The sequence below is a fragment of the Ochotona curzoniae genome, unplaced genomic scaffold, assembly GCF_017591425.1.
Source record: "Ochotona curzoniae isolate NIBS_2020 unplaced genomic scaffold, NIBS_Ocur_1.0 contig_2210, whole genome shotgun sequence".
Lineage (NCBI taxonomy): Eukaryota > Metazoa > Chordata > Mammalia > Lagomorpha > Ochotonidae > Ochotona > Ochotona curzoniae.
Genome location: NW_024465369.1, coordinates 5541784 through 5557762, shown reverse-complemented (window position 1 = coordinate 5557762; position 15979 = coordinate 5541784). Strand labels below are relative to the sequence as shown.

At 38.6% G+C, this 15979-nt stretch overlaps 1 protein-coding gene across 1 annotated transcript in view; it reads right to left on the bottom strand.

Annotated features, from left to right (window-relative positions):
• HNMT (histamine N-methyltransferase) overlaps positions 1-15667 on the bottom strand; it is a 37446-nt gene extending 21779 nt beyond the window's left edge. The window contains exons 1-2 of the mRNA XM_040971518.1: positions 15409-15667; positions 10289-10341 (exon numbers count right to left, since the gene is read on the bottom strand). Of these exons, the coding sequence (XP_040827452.1) occupies positions 10289-10341; positions 15409-15545 (190 nt within the window). The 5' untranslated portion in view covers positions 15546-15667. The remainder of the gene's footprint in view (positions 1-10288; positions 10342-15408) is intronic.
• Positions 15668-15979: the final 312 nt, after the last annotated feature.

Here is a 15979-nt window from a genome sequence, read left to right as displayed (position 1 = left end):
GGTTCCCCGGGAGGGAGCAGATGATGGCTTAAGTACTTGAGTTTCTGCCACTTGTGTGAAGTGTTAGGTTAGTCAACCCTAACCTAAGAGAACTCATTATTTCCCTGTTTAAGATCTTCTAGAAACTTTGATCAACTGGATAGATGTCAAGATCCTTGACAAAAGAAAGTCCACATGGCCTGCTTCCGGAGCCTCATCTGTCACAGTTTCATATTCTGCAGCTTTTGGCTCCTAAAACCCAGAATTGCCTGGGTCCTCTCTCTGTGCCTCCCACCCCCAAACATACATTCTCCCAAGCTTTTCCATTACCTGTGTTCTTTTCTGCCAGGAAGACTTACCCTCCTTTCTATGCCTCCTCTGGCTAACTTCTTTGCATCCTAAGTCCTATTACACATGACTAATTATCTTAGTTGTCCTTCTCATGGAGCCTGGAAGCAGCTCTAGAATCCTCGAGGCAGTAACTCCCCATCAATTAGCTGGAGTTGGCAACACAGATAAAACCTACTCATCTTTTCTGACTTAAATTATTGCTTTTCTTCACTTCTTTGATTCACGACCAAAGGCTGGATTCCAGGAAGTTTGCTAAAAAGAACCAAGGACTCCAACATGCTGGAGCAAACAACTGAGCTTGTTGGATCATCAATCACTGAAACGCTTTTGAGGGGTTATCAGACCCTGTGCTAGCATGAGCCAGCAGTACGAGCGATTCAAAAACAACCACCACGGGGGGAAAGACCATTTGTACTTTCTCAACTATAACCCTCCAGAGCAAGAGCCATTACATTATGAATGTGTTTCAGTATTGGGCATTAAACATCCCGCGAATGCTTTTAGGGAGCACACAAGCCAAATTAATGTGCCAAAAGCATGGCAGAAAGTAAAGTATATTTGCATCAGTCAAAAAGTTGGGAAATCTCAGCAAGTGCAGGAATACACAAAAAGGATATGGAAACAAGCAATCTGCTTTTATTGAACATTGTAAAGCTTTGTGAGAATTTTAAATTGCCAGGAAACAGCATCCAAGGCAGGTAAAGCAGTGCATACTTGGTTTATAGTCAGTCACCTTTTATATATAACCTAGCATTAGGCACTTTTTAATAGTAACTTTGACAGTTGTGTTCTGTATATTTTTGACATTCCAAGCCTTTTAGATACATGAGTACTATTGTTCAAGTTAACTAAAGCTCTGTTAAGTAATGGCATGCTAAACATTCCCCTACAGGAACAAAACCCACCAAGTTTCCTGCAATAAATGGAAGATTATTAACGGCTAGACTACTCTTTTCCAGTATTCATTATTCTTTTCTATTTTTTTCTCCATCTTTTGTGAACAACAAAGCAAGTGATCTTGGAGTCTGAGTGTGTTAAAGATGATGTAATAAACTTTCTCAGTCAGCCAGTATGTGTACTTGCACAGTTAGATTCCAAAATGCATTAACAGTAGATGGAAAATAATGTATTTCCACATATAGTATTTATGAAGATTTGCACACTTATAATCAGGAGTTATCTCATGGTTGTTTCAGGTTATTTTTAATTATCTAGCCATTCAGGAAATGAAACTAAAACCACAATGAGATATTATCACATTCCAATTAGAATGGCTACCACAAAACAGCACATAGTAACAATATTGGATAACATGTGGAAAAAAGGGACTCTGAGTAGTCCACCAGTGGAATAGATTGATAGTCATTATGGTGAATAGTATAGAAGTTCCTTGAAAACTAAAAACAAATCTGACCCAGCTCTCCTAATTATGGTGTATATGCTGAGAAAATGAATATACTTGTTTATAATTTTAAATATTTTTAGAAAATTTTATTTTTAATTCATTATTTTGATGTGTCCAAATATACTTATAAACAAAGAAATTCTGCAAAATTTAAACAAAAATAGAACTCAAAGATGAATTAATTTTGATCCAACATTTGAAATCCCTGCAGTTTTTTCATAATACACAGTTCCATGAACTTTTCGAAGTCCTCTCTGCACATGACTACATACATAAACAATTTGACATTTACTCTAATCATTTAGCTTCTCCACACTAATTAGTATTATCTCAATTAGTATTATCTCTACTACTAATATGCTTCACGATGTTCCAGTTGCTCTCTCATAGTATATACACTTGTTTTTCTAAGTCCAAGCTATGTTTTAGCAATGTTAATATGTTGACAATGGTAACAGATCTTAGATAACACATGGGCTTCACTGGATGACTCAAAGGACTAACGTTATGTTGGAGATTTCATGCACAGAGAAGTGTGCTGGTGAAAGAGACTATAAAATGAAGCATTTTAAAAATATGGAAGAGTGATTACATCGCTGGTTATATGAATATGATGGACCAGCAAAATGCCTATTGGCAAAATAGCTACTTAAATAACTAGAAGGGAAAATTATATAGTGAAGAGGGAAGTCATAATGTGAAAAAATGGGCTTTCCAGGTGCTTTGTGATAAGAAAAGATTGTATAAAGTATGAGATGTAAAGTTAGGCTATAAGTAAATGCCAAGGCAACAACACACTGCCAAGACCCCACCTGTGGCTGCCACATTGTGTGAAATTCTATTCTTAGGACATGTATCTAAAGTGAACATGCACTTCCACCTGCTTACCAAGAGGAGGCAAACGCGTCTGTACCTGGCACTACAAGAAAGTCGATGGAGTTTGAGTGATGATGTAAATTCTCTTTCTTAGAGATCTATTTATTTTCTTTGAAAGAGATACAGAGAGAGAAAGAAGGGAAGAGAGAATGGATTTTCCATTTGCTGATTCATTCCTCAAATAGTAGCAAGGATCATAGTAGAGCCAATCCAGAGTTACAAGCCAGGAGCTTCTTCCTGTCTCCCACATGCATGGAGGGACCAAGCACTTGGCCATGCTTTGCTTCTGTCCCAGGCTATTAGCCGGGAGCCGGAACAGAAGTGGAGCAGCCAAAACATGAACTGACATCTATATGGGATCCTGGTACCACAGGTGAAGCATTAGCCTGTAATGCCACTGTGATAGCACCAGTCATATAAATTCTTCTTAGTCTGTGGTTTCATAGTTTTTCTGCAGGCATTTTTAACATAGAGTGAGAATCTTACAGTTCATGCCTCTTACAGTTCATATATTTCAAACTATTATTTTTGATACTGTAAAATTATAACCTTTGCTACTATTTAGATACAAAGAACAGAACTTCATGGCATGAATAATTATATTGATCTCTCGCCTTCCCTAGCCAAATGCCCCAATAATTTCAAATTTTCCTTACAGTATTGCTAGAGTTCTTCATACCTTATACAGGTTATTTAAATTTCTCTTGACCACATTTCTTGCCTTTAAGACGGGACATGACTCACATGCTGTCTGTGTTCCAGAGATAACATAGGTTTTAAATTGATTGAAGATTAGGTTAATATCATTTTCCCATCCAAATTTAGAATCTTCAGTCATAAACTCAGGCAAAATGGTTGATACAATTAAATCAAAAAAGTCTCAGTGCCTCAGTGTTGAATCAGTTCTGCCAGTATATGAAGATGAGTGTAAAGTATTAACATGAGTACATAGGGTCTCAGGAAAGGGATTGTAAATATAAATTCTGTGTCCAAAGGGCATTGCTATTTGCTTTCATGTTTCTTCTGGCCCTTGGCCCAGGAAATCTGCCTGTCTCTGCAACTGCAGAAAGCCTAAAAGCCAAACAACTGGAACGGCTTAGAGTGTCCATAAAGGCAGCTAACAATGCTTCCAGTGTCTGGGTCCTTGTTGCCCACATAGGAGAACCTGCTTGAGCTCCCTGCAATAGCGTTGCAGGAGTATGTGTACTAGATGAGAATGTTTTATTCAATAGTGAATGTCAACTGGAACACTATGCACTAAGCATGAGACTGTATCCCCTAGTGGCACAGAAACTGGCAAGATGCAAGCTTGTCCATCATCCAAATTACAGAGAACCACATGCCAGGGACATTCCTGTACATTGTAAACTATCCAAATTGTGAAAGAAAAACTCTCCAAGGTTAAAACAACAATAATAAAAAACAAAGGAGAATCTATTATGTTGCTTTCAATTGATTTCACATGTGCAAAACCATTGCTGTATAATTATTATTCCAAAACATTACAATTGAGTTTTATTTTTTCTAAATATACAGTCATTTAATCTGCAAATAATGATAGTTTTGTCTTTCCATTATCCTTTGTCTTTCTGTTTCAATCTTATTAAATTCTGCGTTAATGACAGTGTTTCCAATGCTACAACACTGTTCTCCATTCTTGTAAATCTGTAATGGATTTGTCTTTAAGAATATTTCTAAGTTCACTGAAAATTTCCAAACAACTGAGGTAAAATTGTAGAAGAAAAATCATGCATCATTTAATTATCAATTTATGAATGCCTTAGCAATACTTTACAACCACAACTGTGATTATCTGCAGAAGTCTTTAATCCTAGTGATTAGTGTAACCCTACAGTCTAGATCCTTCTAGTAATGGAATCAAAGCTCTTCTGCAGCACAGGAGTAAATAAGTACTTATTTTAATGTATAAGCAGTTACAGCCTGCACTAAAAATTGTCTGCATGCCTCACAGCTCCAATTAAATTCCACTTCTTCAAGGTGCTCAAATACAATGATAAACATATGATTTTGGAGAAATACCCACCATTTTCTGGAGGAGTACTCAGAAAACCAGAGATATTCAGTATTAAAAATACCTTTAATGAAGTATACAGCTAAGAAATCAGTGAGTCTCTCCCACTGCCTTTTCTTCTGCTGACATGTAGTGAGTGATAGATGAAGTTAGCTTTCATTCCTGGACAGGTTTGATCATTGACAAATACTTACACCAGACCAAGAATTCACTCCCAGATGACACCTGCATCCCATGATAAAGTGCTAGTTTGAGTCATGACTACTCTACTTCTGATCCAAATCCTTGCTGACCCACCTGGGAAGCAACACAAGATGGCTCAAATGCTCGAGCCCCTGGATGAAGTTACTTGCTCCTGACTTTGACCAGACCCAGCTGCAGCTATGTGGCCATTTTTGGAATGACCCAGTGACTGAAACATTCTCATTCTCTCTGCTTTTCACATAAATGAATATGTCAATAATCAAAAATAAAAATCACTCATTAGAGCTTTCAACCAATGCCTCCTTGGAATAATAATTTGTAGCCTTCCTTATTTATTTTCATTGGAAAGGCAAATCTACAGAGAAGAGAGACAGAGAGAAGAGGGCGGGGGAAAGAGATCTTTCAACTGCTGGCTTATTCACCAAGTGGCTTCAATGGCCAGAGCTGAGCTCATGCACTACAAAACCAGAAAACTCTTCCAGGTCTCTCGTGTGGTTGCAGGGTCCTAAGGCCCTGGACCATCCTCTGGTGCCTTCCCAGGCCACAAGCAAAGAGCTGGGTGGGAAGTGGAGCCACTGGGACATGAACCAGTACCCATATGGGATTCTAGCACTTGAAAGGGAAGGATTAGCATACTGTGCCATCGCACTGGGGGCCCTTCTGTAACCTTCTTAGCAGGAGATACCTAAAGTTAGGAATGAGTACATACTAATTTTTTTTTTCCTTCAGAGAAAAATAAAATTTTAAAAATTCCCCAGATTTCCTGTAATTCCCCAAATATTCTTCATCTTTTGATCCAGCCTGTTGACTTATTCTGGATGTTTAGAAAACATTGGCCCTCCCATCCTATTACCTCTAGTTTCTAAACCTACATACTAGCTCTTCCAGTTTTTATTCTTAATTATTCTCTTAAGGTTCTCCAGCCAGTTTAAACCACTGAACTTCTGTGTCACCTTGACATATCATTCATGAAAGGAGATAAGATTTGATTTGATTTTCAAATAGCTGGCTATTACTAAGTACCTCATGTTCCCTTTACCAAGTTAATTAATTTTATTCTGTTTAACACAGTTTACTGGAGTGGTCTAAAGTGGAAAACATTATTCTGCTTTGGTGGCCCTCGGGTTTTTATTTATAAAATGAAGGCATTCATAGTCTCCAAATTGTCCTCTAGTTTTAATCCCTATGAGAGTTCTGATTTTAAATGTACAGAATAAGAAAATCACACAAGCCTATGTCCTTAACATGTTGGCAAAATTATTTCCAAAATTATGTAAGGATTTATACCACATATAAGAATTGCTTGAATGGATTAAAGATTTTTATAAGCATCTATAACCCTGTATTATACATGTAGTTTAGTTGAGCTGGTGTACAATAGGTTAATGAAAATAAAAACAGAAAGTTGAACACAGTGAGATTATTTGTTTCAGTTCTGTCTACATAGAAAACTTTCTGACATTTCAACATTAGAATTGAACTGTGGGGTAGATAAAATGTTTCTCATTTAGGCAGAGCCCAGAGCCAGGAAGACATGTTGCTTATTACTGCCTTCTGGAACATCCAGGCATAAATGTATGCACTGTAAATTAATAGCACTCTCCCTTACCCACAAGATAAAAGTTTTTTTTTTTCTCATGTACCATGTCGCATGAAAACAGCACTCATTAAAAGTTGAATAATAATGAAACTCTGTTCAGCAGTTTAATTCTAGAAAGCACCAATGTTGATAATGGACAAGAAAAAAAACCCAGATTTTATGAGATTTAGAATGTAAGGCAATGTTGTTCAAAATCCAAAACCGGTTGCTGGAGTTAGGGATATGACGACTCTGAGACCTTGAATAAAACAATTGCAGCTTCTCAATGCATTTCATTAAAGTACAGAACTCATGCTCAAATATATGCACTTATAATAACTTTGCCCAGTTGGGGCTCTGTAAAAGCTGTGTACTCTGTGTTTCTGTTCATGGTCTATTTTTTCCCATAGTTTTTCTGGTTTCATTTTATCAGAGTCACATGCTATTAATTTCTGATATTTTCCACAGACACTCTACAGAGAGCAATGTTAACATATCAGTTGTGTTCTACTTAAAGACTTCACCAGTTTGCCATCAATTGCCCTTTTTTGTTTGCTTATTTCTCAGCACTAAAGTGTGAAACATTTATTTTTTTCAAACCACACATTCTTTCTTAAACTATAGCAGCTCTCTCCATGGGGACACCAGCTTCTGAAGAAAAGGGGCTTACTGAAAGGACAGGTTGCCTAGACACCACTTCCAAGATGATGTTACTCAAAAGAAGAGCAAATGAGGTTCCAGGAGCAGGAATAGTAAGTGGTAATTAAAGTAGGAATTTCACTTAGAGAGGCTTTTAGTTGTTTTTGTTAATTTTTTTTCAGTTGTGATAGAAAGTGTAGTATGATTATCAGGCAGAGAGAATATTTGCACAACAGGCAGAAAATAATTACAGGAATCTGAGCTGTCAAGAAGTGAACATCTAGGAATTAAAAACAGAGGTTGACCACATGCACCAGCACAGCACTCCATGTGAGCACCTGTTGGAGTCCCTGCTGTTTTCCTTCCAGTCCAGCTCCCTGCTAATGTGTTTGGGAAAACACTGAAAGATGGACTCCTGTCACTCATTTGGGACACCCAGAAGGAGTTCCCAGTCCCTGGTGTTGGCCTGGTCCAGCCCAGCCCTACTCACTGAGTCATTTGGGGTTATAACTTGCAAATAGAAGATCTATCTGTCTCTATCTGCCCCCCCCCCCCCAATTTTCCTGCTTACCAAGTAAATAGCTAAATCTTTAGAAAGAGAGAGAGAAAGAAAACAGAAACACTGAAAAACAAAGAATTCATTAGCATTCTATCAGCGGTATGCACAAAGCACCAACTATGATACAGGGCTGGTGGTGTCAGCTACCAGGCATTGGAATTCAGTGTTTGACTTGGAAGGATACTCAAATCACAACACAATGTAAAACTCTCGGGCACATTGTGGACTGTAGATATGGGAAAGCCATTTCTCTAAGCGAAAGTTGAGAACCATTTCCTTTTTGCTGTAAGAGCACGTTAATCAGTTGAAGTTCAGTGTCTTCTCTCATCAGAACACTGTTCTTCCATTGAAAGGACACCAACTTTAAATGCATTTTCTTTGATTTCAAGTAGCTTACTTGGATAGCAGAAGCAGAGTATCCATAACCTGAACTTCTCTTAGAATTCTCCTTATGCTTTAGAACAAAGTCTTATGAAGCATGACCTCAACAGGTACCCCACTCCTCCCCAAAGCAAGCATAGCCTAGTATTAATGCAATGTTAGGGCTCGGTTTAGCAGAATTTCAAGTCATGCTCCCTTTATTTTCGTAAGTTTTCTGTATTAGCTCCTATGTGCACCTTTATGTAAAGAATCGCCGAGCAGGCCAAATGTTCCCTTCTCTAGATAGCTTATAAGCATCTGGATAAATTTGCATTAGAAATTCAATTAACTTTATATTGAAAGGTCAATTAACTTGGTCATGATAGAGATTGTTTTTAATTACTTTTCCTTGTAGGGCTTCCCTTCTTCTCTAAGCACAAGTGATAGTATCAAATGATAGGCCTATTGCCTGTTGGTTGCCTGCAACTCATATGCAAACACATTGGAAATGGCTGTCTTGGCTTAGAGAATTAATAGGATATTCTTTGGGCAATTCATCATTATTATAATCCTTTGGGCTTAAAGTATCTGTAAGAAATAATAGAGTATTTTAGCTTAAAGACTGTTTAGAATGTTACTCATGACAATATCCTTCATTATTTTTCCTTGTAGGTTTTTATTTGTAAGTGAAAGATGACAATAAGTAATACTAATTTTAAGGATGAGTCCTTATTACATTGTATCACAGTGTATTCTCTGAATAATGAACAAATAATTACATCAAAACTAGCTAGCTCATTTCATTAGAAGCATCATGATTATTTTCGTGTTAGTATCAGCCAGAGTTCTATTTAATCATGTGACTTTAAAGTACTCATACTTTACAGAGTCAGGGACTTACCACAGGGCACTAGGCAACAAGTAACAATATGGTGTCCACTTGTCACCACGTGGCAGCCATTGCTAAGACATCCCTCAGACAAAACATTAACTAAAGTAATCTATTTCATATATTAATGTTTTAACTTAAATTCCAGATAACTTGCAACTTAAAAGTGAGGTAATCACTGGGAGCTGCGATGAGGTCATTTTAAGAAGAAGGTTGCTTTGATTTTGCAGAATGGAACAGCCTTATGGGAACAAATAACAATCTGTTAAATCTTTTCTAAACATTACCTTTACCCATGAGTGAGAACTTATCGTTCCCATTTTACTGGTTGCAAAACTGAAGCTGATATTTTTCAGCCAAGGCAACACACTACACTGGAAGAAGACTCAGAAATGACATCCAGGTCGGCTTTCCCCCAGGAAAGGGCACTGGTCCTAAAAGTAGTTGAAGCCTGGAATGCTTGAACAAGTTGAAGGGAGTTTGGGAATGTTTTGAACACTTGAAAGGCAGCTTGGGAGCTCGGCCAGAGGAATGATACGTTTAGGCCAGTTTAACTCAAAAAGTAGATTCACAATCATTTAAATTAACCACTTTGTTCAGCATAGTTCCAGTGGAGAGCATGTCCAGCTGCACACGGATGATATGGTAGGACATTGGAACCTGCAGAGGACACCTAGTACCAGAACAGAGGACAGAACAAATTGATCAACAACCCCAGCCATGTGTTGGCCGTGAAAATCTGGGCAAGTGGAGACACTAAGGTGGACTATATCCGGCAGTGAATTCTGAAGAGATTTCATAATGCTTGAAACAACAAGATTGGCAGTAATTCAGAACAGTTGAACTGTCGAAACCACTTGAGCAGTGCAGTTGGAGCATGCCGCAGATCAGAGATCCTAGGATGGTTGGGATGGTTGGTGTGGCTTCTCCCTTTGTCTCTCCCCTTTCCCCAGTACAGGAAGGGAAAAAGAGAATGTGGAAATAAAGGTCTTATCCACTTTCCTCTAGCCCTTGACCCTTTGTTTCCTAATCAACTATGTAAAGATCATCCAAAAAAAAAAAATCATGGAGAAGGTCTTATGAAAAAACTGCATTAAATTAAAGCATTTTTATGTTTTAATAAACCCAAACTTTTTTAAACTTTATTTTCCATGGACTTATGGACATACCCTTATTTTTACCATTTATTAAAACAAGTAAAAAAATTCAGATTATTTTTATTACAGTGTGTTATGAAGTCATATAATTAAACCATCTAAGACCATGGGGACATTAATCTTAGTTTAAGCAATGATACTAACTTAGTTATTTTTTATCAAAGCGAAAATAAATACTTTTCCTGAAGAATGAAAAACAGTCATAAAATCACATGATTTTTGAGTGAAATACAAATTCCCACAATGTCTTATTCATACCTGCACCTCCTCCTATGCTCAGAATCTTAATTTCCGATTTTGAGTCTCCAATTCTGAAAAAAAAGAAAAGGGTGGGGGGATAGTTTAAGAAAATGTGCTATGTGCTCGTGAAATCTGATTACCAGGGCTAATGTCAGAGAACAGAGAAAAATATAAGAAAATGAGTAAAAATTTGGACCAAATAAAAGGTCCAAGTTACCCCAGTGTTCTGCTGTCTTTAAAGATTTTTTAAAATATAGGGCCCATTCATTAATAATTTATAACTGGGAGGTATAGAAATAACACTGGGAACATCTCTGAGAGAAGGGAACATTTGCTTGGAGAATCAGAGCAGAAGAAATTGGCCTTTGAGCCTAATGATAGAGTGAGCCATTCCTGCTTTGTTCTCCTTCCTCTCACTGAACAAATGTTTAATAAGCATTTATGGTGTGGCTATTGTAAACAAGGTGGTTATAAAATGAATGAGATGCTCCTTGGCTCTTAGATTGAAATGGGCAATAACAAATCCCTGACTTACGACTCTAGTACTAGAAGCAGAGTGGAAGAGACTGACTGGAAAGTAATTCAGTAGGACTTGTGTGAAAAGGTCAGAAAAACATTGACATGCACCATGGATATCCTTTTTCCAGCTTGGATAACTGAGCAATGAATAATCCCAAATAGGAATATGAAATTTAGAATATGAGTGGGCAGCTTATTTATATTTTATTGGTTTTTCTGAAAGAAATCTAAATTCAACAAACATGTGGGCATGCAAAGATAAAAAGCTGGGTAAGAGAAAGAGCTGGAGAAATGGGATGTTCTGAAAAATGTTCACTGTAAATTCTGATCGAAAGTAGGAGGGAAGATTGCATCACCCAATGATTTTGCAAAGAGTTACCAGAGTGATGATACAATCCCACTTTTGAAAGCCATTGGGGAAATACACAAAGGAAACAGAGATGGAAGATGATAAAGCTCAGCAAGAGCCCGGAAAAATCGGAGACAGATAGCCATCAGTGGTGTCAAAGGCAGTGGCTGGGCACCACTAAGAAAGAAGAAATCTCCATTGACTTTCACAGTGTGCATGTCTCTGATAATAGCCATTTTAAAAAAAGGTTGAGGACTGAAGTCGGATTGCAGTGGGATTAAAAGTAAACTCAAGAAAGAGGTAGTAAAATCTAGAGACTATTGAAATAACATGAAAGGGTGGGAGGAGAAGAGAGTTTGGCTAAAAGAAAAGATGAATAGTAGGATGCTGTTTGTGTATCCTTGGGACTGGTGAGCAAGCCTGCATTTTTGGCTAATGTAAAAGCTTGCACAGAGCAATTCAGTCAAACACAAAGTATTTATTTGTTTATTTATTCATTCATTTATTATTGGAAAGATAGATTTACATAGTGAAGAAAAGACAGAAAGATCTTCCATCTGCTGGCTCACTTTCCAAATTTCATAACGGCTGGAGGTAAGCCAATCCAAAGCCAGGAGCCTAGACAGGATCCCAAGGCTTTGGGCTATCCTCTGTTGCTTTCCAAGGCCACAAGCAGGGAGCTGGATTGGAGAAGCAGATGGAACATGAATCGGCACCCATATGGGATCCCAGTGCTTGGAGATGGAGGATCAGCTAATGAACCAATGGGCACAGTGAGAGTGTTTGAAACCAGGTTCAATGGAAATTGGGAAGGCTGGAGACAAAGTTCAAAGTGAATGAGTTCTGACTGAGTTCTAATCATCTTTAAACTCAAAATGCCGAATCCTCTACCATCCATGCCTGTCTTTGTCTTCTGTTGGCTTAATTCAACATAGCCAGGAAAGCTATTGGATGGATCATCCAATTTGGAATTCCAGGTTCATGCTCACTTACTTTGAGTAAGTTATTTGACCTCTCTATGAAATAGGGTAATCATGCCACATTCTTTACATGATTGGTAATAATTCTATATAAAGTTTATGAAGAAGTTATAGTATTTGGGTCATTTAATTCCTTTTAATCCCTTAAAAGTGAATCTGCATATTATAAGCCCTTATCTGTGAGAAATATATTCCACAAACTTGGGGCTCACACGAAACTATAGATTGCACCAAATGCTATATGAATGTATGAATATTTACTAGTTCTTAAAGCATACATAAGCAAGATAGACTTTAATTTGTAAATTACTCATGGTAAGAAATTAACAATAATAAAATAAAATATTTATAGTAACAAATCATAATAAAGTTATTAAAACTTATGAAATTATTTATTTATGAAATTTTTAATTTAGTATCAAGCAGAAATAACAAAACTATGGGGCCCTGGTGAAATGGTTCAAATGGCTAATTCTCCCTTTGCAAGGGCCAGGATCTCATATGGGTATTGGGTCATGTCCCAGGTACTCTACTTCCTGCCCAGCTCCCTGCTTATGTCCTGGGAAAGCAGCTGAGGATGGCCCAAAGCCTTGGGATCCTGCACCTGCATGAGACCTGGAAGAAGTTCCTAGCTTCTGGCTTTGGATTGGCTCAGTTCCAGCCATTGTGGCCACTTGGGAAGTGAACCAGCAGATGGAAGATCTTTCTGTCTGTCTTCTCTTTGTAAATCTGCCTTTAGAATACAAATAAATAAGCCTTTTAAAAAAACTAGCCAAACCGGGCCTGACGCTGTGGCATAGCGGCTAAAGTCCTGGCCTTGAACTCACCGGGATCCCATATGGGCACTGGTTCTAATCCCGGCAGCTCCACTTCCCATTCAGTTCCCTGCTGTGGCCTGGGAAAGCAGGTTCCTGGTTACTGGCTTCGGATTGGCACAGCACCAACCATTGCGGTCATTTGGGGGGTGAATCATCGGATGGACAGAAGGTCTTCCTCTCTGTCTCTCCTCCTCTCTGTATATCTGACTTTGTAATAAAAATAAATAAATCTTTAAAAAACAAAACAAAACAAAAAACTAGCCAAACCATGAAAAATGGAACTGAAAATAAGGAAGTTGGGGAGAGGACTAATGTATTAGTATTACTGTGCTTTTGAGTATAACTAAGTAATTCACATGAATTCACTTTCTGAATCCTTATAATTTATGGGTTAGTCACATTATATATGTCATATAACTAATAAATATTGAAAACCCACTATACTTGAAGGAAGCATCTGAATGTATCATGTAGCTACAATAGCCATGAAAGTTAAGCCACTAAGCCATGGCTCAGTGTAGTAGTAAACTAATCTTCTGCCTGTGGCGCCAGCCTCCCATATGGGAGCCAGTTCATGTTCTGGTTGCTCTACTTCCCACCAAGTAACCTGCTTATGGCCAGGGAAAGCAACAGATGACCCAAGACCTTTGGCCCCTCATCCAGTGGGAGACCAGTCTGAAGTACCCGGCTCCTGACTTCAGATTGGCTCAGTTCCAACCATTGCAACCATTTGGAGAATGAATCAGTAAATGGAAGACCTTTGTACCCATTTGGGGAGTGAATCGAGAAGGTTGCTCTTTCTTTCCCTCTCTTCTGTAACTCTGACTTTAAGTAATATAAATATGCTCTTCAAAATATTAAAAATTAAGTCATTTGAGTCCATATCCTCTACAGTGACTTACACATTCAGCAAACTCCACATTCCAAACATAGAGAATCCAAATTGCTTTCTAGCGTCTGGTATATTACAGCGCTTTAAATATCAGTTTTAAGAGATCTTTAACTAATACTACCTTCAGGGAAAAATTAATCTTTTAATAAATAGTGCATGGATTTCAGATGATCCCTGATTATTTATCATTATAGGGCACATTCAGTGTGCCTGTGAAAATTCTTAGCCTTTCACAAATGTGGCGTTCAGTATTTCTAACAAGATAGTACATGGTTTGAAGCCTGGAAAAGCGACATCCATCCATCATTATGTTATATCCATTCGTTGTTCCTCTTCAAACCAAACTATTTGGCTAAAGAAAACCAAGAATGTGGGTAGCGCATGTCTTAGTACTGAAAGATAACTGAAAAATTAACTTGGCTGCTTTCAGTTTTAGAAATGAATCCAAAAAAAATCAAAGGAGTATGCATTCCTTCACAAGCAAGAGCTTGTATTGGTGCCCTGATTTTACATACTAATTATAAATGCATTATATAACACTATTTTTGCAAAAGTCCCCCCCAAAAAAAACTTGAACCATGTAAAGTAGAAAGTAAAAAAGGAAATAGAATTCCATATCCCTCCAACACTGTCTGCCTTGGTCAGGCTCTGAGGCATTGCCCTGGTCGGAGTTGCAGGCCTATCATGGAGAAGCCCAGCAAGAGAGAACATATGTGGTTGCTCTGCTGTGTGCACATTGGATCCAGTCAATCATTTATCCCCAGTTCTCCGTCATTATTTCCTGAACAGAGTGAGTGAAGGCAATTCATCCCCAGATAGGTGATTTGATTATCTTGAGCATGTGGAATCTGTTACTCTCATAACGCTTATCAGTTCTGGCACAAATTGAATGCATTAATCACACCCCGCCCCACCCCGCCCCACCCCCAAGAAGAGAGTCCCTAAGAAGAATGGAAGCTAGGGACTTTCTCTGATCTCAGGAAAAAGCTCTCTTAAAAGGACCATCATGCTAATCCTAAACTGAAAGCAAAAGAGAGCCGCCAAGGGGACTGGGGGGAGGGCGAGGCCGTGAGAGTATTAACTCCAGTAATGGATAAGGAAAGTGAATTAAAATAGATATGAAAAATGAGAGACACCTACTCAATTCTTAGGGGCAAACAATCGTTGGCAATTATTCATGTTTGATTCTAATGAAAGCAATACCAGCCTTCCCCTGGGAACTTGTGTTTTTTGAAATGTAAAATACGGAGGAAGGTTGAAAAGTAGGCTTCCAAGATTTGTGTCGTATCCAAAATAAACAGGGATTTGTGCCTTCAAATGGTTAATGCTTATCTCTGTGTAGCTGGAAATGCAGCAGGCGTCAGAGGCTCCGTGTGTAAAGCACACATCTAGCCAAAGCTCGGCAGGAGGAAAGCTGGAGGAAGGGCGGCGAAGAGCAGAGGGCGAGAGCAAATGGGGGAGAGAAAGCTGCTATCAGTAACTCCCCTTATTCCTGCGCCCAGCCTGCCGGGCTCAGCTCCATCTATCACTGGCAAGCGGCGAATGGAGGCTTGACTGACAAAAACATCCCTTTTTGTTACCTTGCTATTATGTCTGGCAGCTGCTTGTCCATGAATTCCTGCATGCACTGGTGTTCCGTGGAATGGCTGAGAAATCTCCGAAAAGATTCCACATATCTGCTGTGGTCAGTGTACAAGCTTCTCATAGAAGATGCCATATTTGGTTTCCTAAGGAAGCCGGGGAGGAAAGTGAGCTTTAACTTCCTCTCCTTCTCTTTTCAGTCCTAAATTCCTTCGAGCTTTCCCCACCCCTAATTTCAATCCAAAAAAAAAAAAAAAAAAAAAAAAAGCCACCAACCCCACAGAGCTAAGCCCCAAGGTCTAGCGTCCAAAAATTCACAACTAAGTATTTGTCCAACACTTTGTGTTTAAACCACCACGCAAGTTGTTTTTCAAAAAGAGATAGTAAAGCAAGGCAATATGGATCCAGAGCCAAACTCTGTTTTAAAGCTGCAGACACACAGAAATCGGTGAAAACAGACCGCATTCCAATCACTGCCTGCTTGGCCAGCAGCTGCTACAAGTGAGTTCCAAGGAGGATTAAGGCTGTTGAGTGCAAAAAAAAAAGGGGGGGGGGGGGAAGAGAAATCCA